Genomic DNA, 8788 nt, shown 5'->3' on the forward strand with positions numbered 1-8788 from the left:
CGTGATCTCACATGTTTCAAGCCGCTCCTTAGTGACTGTTTCATAGCTCTCATGGACTCTAGCTTGATTTTATCTATCTACTATTTTATGGCATTGGGGAATGCCCTTCTTTGTAACCTTTGTTTCAGTCTAAACTTTGAGATCTTTGAATCTCTCCCTTTGTATTTGCTTTGATTTATTGAATGAAAGCATCTTGTTGTCCAAAAAAAAAGAAAAAAATTGTTCAGATTAAAATTTACCCTTTTCCCCCTCATTCTTTCCAGGATAATTTTTTATCCTAAAAACAGGATATGCTCCGTAAGATGTGCTAAGCCTTACATATCTCCAGGATCAGAAAAACTACCACATCTAATCGAAATTGCAGCAGCAGGCTGATCGAAATTAGAAGAAACAACAAGTAAAACAGACAATCCATTAGCTAGCTCCAATGTCCTGAATTTGAAATAGTTGTATGGTGGTGGCGGATAAAATATGCCTCGAACATCTTCTTCCTCCAAATCATTGGGAAAATGGTATATTTCAACCCAAACAATTTAGAAAGTATATTTTTTACCTATATAATAAGACAGTGTATTTTTAACTTGAACCATTAACAAAGTTCAAATAAATTACATGAACTCTTAATAGTAGTGTCAAAATCTGCATTGACTAATTTAAACATTAGTCAACTGTAAAAATGCTAACGAGACATGATGTAGACGCTCATGATGCATGACTTGACGTTGTCGAAGCACGACGTAAAAATTATAATTACAAAATACTCTTAACAAAATTAATATTTTTAAACTCAATAATGTTATTTGTATAAAAATTTCACAAAATATTTTTAAAAATTAATCGATGATTTTTTAAACATAATTAATTTCAAAAAGTATTTCTTAAATACGACTCTTATTAGTTATTACATCAATGATTTTTTAAAGAAAAATCAAAAGAATATTTCTTAATTAGTTGATACTATCAAACTTATCAGAAATTATTAACAAAAGCAGTATATAAACAATGTTCCTTCACATTGGCTTATTTAAGCTGATCAATTAAAGTTATTGACAAAAAAAAATCATTGACTATGTGTTTTGATTAAGAAAGGTTTTTGAAATTAATTATTTAATAGGTTGATAAATCATTGATTTCGTGTGTTTAGAATTTTTTTTTTGTAATTGTTTTATCCAAATAATATTATTTTGTTTAAAAAATTAATGATGTAATAATTTATAAGAGCTGTAATTATAAATATTCATTAAACTTAATTATACAATAGATTTATAAAATTATTGATTTCATGATTAAAAAGATATTTTAAAAAAAAATTTAGAAGATAATATTAATTTTGTCAAGAGTAATTTCCATAATTAGAATATGTCTTGTCAGCGTTCTAATCATGCATGTCTATGTTATTATTTTTGACAGCTGACTAATAGTTAAATTAGTCAATGCTAATTTTGACACCATTAATAAAAATTCAGTTAGTTTATTTGAATTTTGTTAATGGTTCAAGTTAAAAAAATGCATTGTCTTGTTGTTTAGGTAGGAAAATACACTTTAGAAATTATTCTGGTTGAAATTTATCCTTTTCCCATGCTAAGTAGAGTTAGCAAATTTCAAAATATTCAAATTTCAAAATTGTTAATATCTAGCGAATGTGACAGGATATAACATGATTAAGTCCGTGCAAATACAAGTATTTTAGTTATAACAAAGATTCCTACGGTTGGAAATTATATTCATGTTACTTGTGTCTATAATTTAAGTTTTATATCTATATGATGTTATGATGCGTATAAATAAATTATTTAAACAGCGGCAACCTGCTTAATAAAAAGAAAAGTCTCTTTATTTCATGAATACAACGAATTACAAAAATAGAAAAAGATATCATCAGGCGAGGAATTTAAGAAAGAAGAAAAAACAAAAATGAAATGTGGAATATAGAACCTCAGTTTAGAATGTGTTATCTCTAGGCACATTTGAAACCAGATGGAACCTTCTTACCGCAACGGTTTAGGACAAGTTTCAGAGAAATGGGAACATTAAGGTTGATACCAAGAAGATTAGCCTTTAGGGCGGTGCAAAGACAGACGGCGGCTTCAAGATCAACTAGACCATTGATGAGAGCGCAACACTGGGACGTTGGTGGTAGAGAAACCTTAACTAAATCCAACACGTTAGCACATACCTTGAGTTTAAGAGCGTCTTTACATGTGGCTTTGTGGGAAGGAGACGATGGTGAGGGCTTCTTGTGATAGCTCTTGGACGGTGGTGGTGGACAAGGAACAGAAGTCGAGCTGACCAAAGTGAGGAAGATGACATTGAAGAGGAAAAGAAGAGCTATCTTAGAATAAGCCATTGATAAAGAAGTAAAGTTTCAAATAAGAGTATTTCTTATAAAAGGAACAAGAAAATTCTTAATCTTTATCAAGCTTGTGATGTGTTGTGTGAAGAATATGGAGATAGTGATAGGGTTTTTATAGGTGAAGATTAAGATTGGTTTATGTGTTTTTAATTCCAAATTGACTACTGGCAACTAAACGACAACTTTCCACTGAAATGTTCATGTGAGGTATTTTATTTAAAACATAATAATGAATTAATTGATCTTACAAACTGTCACGACGATATTTGGATCGTTGCATATGTAACATGCAATAGTCAATATATGAGTGGGTATGTAAATATAAATAAGACTTATAACCAGAAAGAGAGGGTTGTAACCATAAAACAATACTTTTTGTAAAACGAATGAAGTATATATTTGTGATCTATCAATATATTCTTTAATTTTTTTACAAACACCGGATGAAAACTGCTTTAAATTATTTCCTAATATTATCAAGTTTTAGCTTTCATTTTTTTTTCTCCTTTTTTTTTTGTGGGTTACTGAGTCCCAAAAAGTTTGGTCAGTTAGCTTAACAAGTAGGGATTTGCCAATCTTAGAATAAACCACTGATGAAGAAGAAGTTATAAAGTACTTTGTCTTTTAGAGTTATAAGGATAAAAAATAAACCCTTAAAACTATCTTCTTATCAATGTTGTGATGTGTTGTATGACGAATGTAGAGATGAGAGTCAGGGGTTTTTATTTGTATTTTAAATTACAAAATGACAACTATATATATATTGAATGAAATAATGTTCATGTGATGGATTATTATTCCAAGTAGAATGAAATCTTACAACCTGTCAAGACATGTTGAGTTGTTACATGCGAGTATGCAATAATTAGAAGAATATAAGAATTTACTTAATTGAGTGGGGAGAATGACATGCTTATATAACTTAATTTAAACCGTAAACAAATAATTAAAGAAACGATATTCAGATTTATATGTGTACTGGAATTCGATGACCTTGTTATTTTTTCATATCAAGTTATTTTGTAGTTATGCAAAAACCATATGTTTTAGCAATAGAGAATCATGGTGGCTAACAATGTAATTCGACAAACAACACTGTGGTTTTTGGATTACGATGGTTTATCTCACTATGTGATTAAAATAGTTTTTTTTTCTATCGATTATAAACAAATAGAAAAGTTTGGAAATCTGCTGGAGGGAATATGTCTATAAAAAGTTTGATGTGGATACGTTCGAGCATTATGTGATATACTATCGAACATGTAATTTAAACTACAAGAGTATAAAATAGATACGAAAAAAAAAAAAAATCTCTTGATCCTCTGAAAAGTCATGTATGGAGAAATATGTTACTTCACTGATGTATACATTATTTTTACTAAATCAGAACAGTATATCGTCAAAACTATATATCTCAATTTTGGAGCATATACGTCATGGTCCAAATTAGTGGTTCAAGTTTAGAGTGAAGGGGAGAGTAGCTCTAACGTAATTTATGCCCCCCATCATTGATCCTTCCACGTTGTCTTTGAGGTAAAACCATTTCAGAACTGAGCCACAAAACATTGATCTTTAAAATCTATACTAAAAAAAAGTATAAGCTATAAGCTCCTAAGGCTGTCCACCTAAGTTTTAAAACATTCAATCGGAATTTGACATGTCATTAATTAACATTTTTAAAATTTCTAGACATTTCTATATTAAGATATTTTTAAACGAACAATTAGGATTTGACATGCCATTGATTAACATTTTTAAAATTTCCAGAATTTTTTTTTAAAAAGAAAATTATAAATTTATGGAAATAAAAGAACTATGTATAATATCCCACATCGGCTAGAAATTTTTTAGACAATGGTTCAGAACCAGTATAAATAAAGATTAATATACTTTCAACAGCGAATGAGCAGGAAAGTTTGATTTATCAGGCGTCCAAGTTAAAAAGTTTTATTCGTTTGATCCGATTTTTTATTTGATCAAACTAAAACTTTAAAAAATTTCAAAAAAAATATTATAATATTGAAAATTTTTATAAGTTTAAATATTATAAATATTGAAACTTTTAAAAGTTCTTAGCTTTTAAAAAGTTTTTAAAATAGTTTAAAATATTATAAATATTGAAACTTTTAAAAGGTTCAAATATTAGTAATCTATATTATTAAGATGTTTTAGAAAGAAAAAAAGTAAAAGTAAAATCTATATAAATAAAAGAAATATGTACAAGGATTTTGGTTTGAGAAGTTTCAATATGTGTGGATCTAAAACCGAATAAGTATATGAATGAAATTATCAATAATTGGGTGCATGTGTTGACTATTCTGGTCTTTATGAATTGCACAAATTTTATGAAAAAATAAATGATTTTGGTCTTGGAGTTTTATGGGTAATAAGTTGTGTGGTAGTCTAAAAAAAAAGGTTTTTTAGTGGAAGAATGTGTAGAAGTTGACAAAGAAGAAGAAGAAGAAGAAGAGTATAACGAAGAACCTGACGGTAAAACTCAAGGATGACAATTACCATAAAATTTGACAATGAAAATGACAAGAAAGAATATGAAAAATAAGAAAACATTGAATAAAAAACATGAAAACATAGGTGGTAGCAATCAATTAAATATGAAAACGGGATAAATTCATGATTATAAAATTGTTTCATTTTTCTGGTGGTCAAAGAAATGGTTTAGGATATGTGAGGGCAGCAGTTTGATCCGTCCTACCGGGACGTCGAGTTAGAGTCCTTAATGCACAAGGCACCATCACACCAGGGATCGAGTCCCACTCCCTACGAATGTAGGGATTAGGCTAATGGGCCGGCCTGTTGTGACCCAGTGGTTGAAAAAAAAAATATTAATATGCTTCCAACAACGAATGAGCAGAAAAGCTTGATTTATCAGGCGTCCAAGTTTAAAAGTTTTATTCGGTTTGATCCTGTTTTTTATTTGATCAAACTAAAACTTTAAAAATGTCAAAAAAATATTATAATATTTAAATTTTTAAAAATTTTACATATTATAAATATTGAAAATTTTAAAAGCTCTTAGCTTTTAAAAAGTTTTTTAATATTATAATTTAAAAATTTAATAGTTTAAAATATTATACATATTGAAACTTTTTAAAAGGTTCAAATATTATATTCGAACCTTTTAAAAGTTTAAAATATTTTAAATATTGAAACTTCTAAAAATTTTAGCTTTAAAAAGGTTTCAAAATATTATAATTTTTAAACTTTTTAAAAAATTAAAATTTATAAATATGTACAACATCCCACATCGGCTAGAAAATTTTAGACAATGGCTGAGAACCATTATAAATAAAAATAATATGTTTTTAACTATAAATTTATCAGGTTTGCTTGATTTATGCTTATTTATCAGGTTTCCAAATTTAAAAGTTATTTGCTTTATTTTAGCAAATTAAAAAATTTTAAAGGTTTAAATTTTTATTATAGAATATTTAGAAATATTATAAATACCTCCATAAAAATGTTAAAATATTATAACTATTTAAACTCTATAAAAAAGTAAAAGTGTCATTAATATTTAACTCTAAAAAAATGTTACATATAATTAAACTACATCTAAAGTTTGAAATATTTTAAATATTTAATCTCTTTTAAAAATTTAAAAGTTTAAGAATTACTAAATATTATATATCAATTTTTTAATATCTTGAAATATCTTACTTATCTCCGTTTGTGCTTTATATCTCTTTTTTTTTTCAACCAAACATTAATTAAATTAAAAGATAACTCCAAGATTGGTTGCCCAAACCGGAGGAAAAGAGTTTACAAAAGAAGTTTCAGTAAATAAAGAACGTGAAGAACATGCTAGACAATCTGCCATGATGTTGAGCTCTCGAGTGATCCTGATCAGGGAGAAGGAAGGAAAGCGTGATCTGAGCAAAAATAACTCCTCCAACAGATTCGAAAAAGCTGGCCAATCATCTGGCGTCTGCACCATCGCCACCAATTCTGCACAATCTGTCTCAAAACTCTGGCAGACAACTCCAACCGCCAATAATGACTCCATAGCCCAGATCAAAGCTTGTAACTCTGCATGTAAGGAAGTAGGACCTCGCCTCTGACTCTGTGCTCCCAGAAGAAGCGTCGAATTTTCATCACTACAATACCACCACCCCAGACCTTGTAGAGGATCTGAACCTTTCCATGAACCATCAATCTGACATCGAGGAAACGCCCCCTGTCCTCCAATAGGGGCGTAGTATGCGAATAACTGTTCGAGTAAGATTTGGCTTCTTCCCACAGTACTTTATCATTAGTCGCCTGAAGTAAAATCTCCATCGGTTCAGCCTCTAACCCCTGAAAAACTTTTTTGTTTCTGTCTTTCCATAGTGACCATAGTGCTTTATATCTCTTATGAGATGTAAAACATGTTTTTGTGTATGACTTTACAGATGATTTGATACTTTTGCAGTAAAATTTTTATTTTTAAGTCTAAGAAAGAAGGATTGACGTCGTAAGACCTTGATTTGATGTTATTTAAGTTTAAAGAAGAAGGATCGACGAAAAGCACAAATATTGTTTTTACTATACATGTGTTCATATTACTTTCTCTGCAAATAAGGATTTTGGTTTGAGAAGTATATGGATGAAATTATCAATAATTGGATGCATGTGTTAACTATGCTGGTTTTCATGAATTGCACAATTTTTATGAGAAAAAATGATTTTGGTCCTGGAGTTTGATGGGTTAACAAGTTGTGTGGTAGTCTAAAAAAAAAAGATTTTTTCAGTGAAAGAATGTGAAAAAGTTGACGAGGAAGAACAAGAAAAGAGTATAACAAAGAACTGGACAGTAAAAGTAACGATGACAATTACCATAAAATTTGAAAATAAAAATGACAAGAAAGAGTATGAAGAATAAGAAAACATTAAATAAAAAAACACGAAAACATAGGTGATAACGATCAATTAAATATGAAAAGGAGATAAATTCATGACTATAACATTGTTTTGTTTTTCTGGTGGCCAAAGAAATAGTTTAAGATATGTGAGGTCACCAGTTTGATCCGCCTCGCCTGGACGTCGAGTTAGATTCATGATTTTTTATCAGATTTGATTTTAAAACACAACTGATTTTTATATTTTTTAAAATTGTGTTTATGAAATTTATTTTTTTTCTTATAGTAATTTAAAGTTTTCTGTAATATAATATTTCATTACAGTCATCAATCATATATTATTTTTATCAAAATATATCAAATAAACCCACACGTAGCGTGGGTTCAAAGTCTAGTTTATAACCAAAGGAAAAACCGAAAAAGGCTAAAAACATGTAGCCAATAATCCTTTTTTTTTATAACCAATGGATCTCGATTATGATTAGTAGTTTGAGCTAATAATCACGATTGAACCCCAATTTTAGAAAAATACTTAGGTTCATCCCTAAGGGTGAACCTTTTTGTTCACCCCCTCTTTTATCAGCCTATCAAAATCTTCCATCTAATATTTTATTAAAAATTAAATCAAAAATAAATTAAAAACAAAACAAATTAAGGAAACAAATTCTATATACTTTAATTAAGGAAAGTTAAATATTGACTTGGTTTAGATTTTTAAAATTAGAACAAAATTATATGTCGGTTTGGGTTTACAAATGAAGTGATTAGGGTTTAAATTTTACAATTAAAACAAAATTATATATCGGTTTGGGTTTACAAATGAGGTGGTTAAGGTTTAGATTTTACAATTAGAATGAAATTATATGTCGTTTTGGATTCACAAATGAGATGGTTAGGGTTTAGATTTTACAATTAGAACGAAATTATATGTCGGTTTGGGTTCACAAATGAGATGTTAGGGATTATATTTTACAATTAGAACGAAATTATATGTCGGTTTGGGTTCACAAATGAGATTTTAAGATTTAGATTTTAAAAGTATAACAAAATTATATGTCGGTTTGGGTTCACAAATGAGATTTTAGGGTTTAGATTTTACAATTAAAACGAAATTATATGTCGGTTTGGGTTCACAAATGAGATGATTAGGATTTAGATTTTACAAGTAGAACGAAATTATATATCGGTTTGGATTTATTAAAGAGCGGTTTAAGTTTTTAATTTTATAATAATATATACAGATTTTATTTCCTTATTTTATAAAGGGGTGAATGAAGAGGTTCAACCCTTAGGAGTGAACTCAAGTATTGTTCCAATTTTTATCTTGTTTCAAATTATTAAAAACTTTATCATTTCGTACATTTCACATGTTACTTTATAAACGACAGAAATTAAATACATTGTTATAGTTCATAATATACATAATTGATGTAAGATATAAAAATAATATCTTGAGAAAATATGCTTGTTTTTTGTTTTAAAAGGATAAAATTTTGAAAATCAGTTATATGCTATCAAACTAGGTTGATCCAAGACACTTTCCGGTTCGTTGGGTCGCACTAAAAAGTTGGTTTTGTTA

At 28.5% G+C, this 8788-nt stretch overlaps 1 protein-coding gene across 1 annotated transcript; it reads right to left on the minus strand.

Annotated features, from left to right (window-relative positions):
• LOC104771958 (14 kDa proline-rich protein DC2.15-like) lies at positions 1817-2432 on the minus strand. The gene has a single exon (XM_010496592.1). The coding sequence runs from the start codon at positions 2345-2347 to the stop codon at positions 1958-1960; it is 390 nt and encodes a 129-aa protein (XP_010494894.1). The 5' UTR covers positions 2348-2432; the 3' UTR covers positions 1817-1957.

The sequence above is a fragment of the Camelina sativa genome, chromosome 20 (assembly GCF_000633955.1).
Source record: "Camelina sativa cultivar DH55 chromosome 20, Cs, whole genome shotgun sequence".
Taxonomy (NCBI): Eukaryota; Viridiplantae; Streptophyta; class Magnoliopsida; order Brassicales; family Brassicaceae; genus Camelina; species Camelina sativa.

Coding starts and splice junctions, on each gene's coding strand:
- LOC104771958 (XM_010496592.1), bottom strand. CDS start 2,347: ATGGCTTATTCTAAGATAGCTCTTCTTTTCCTCTTCAATGTCATCTTC.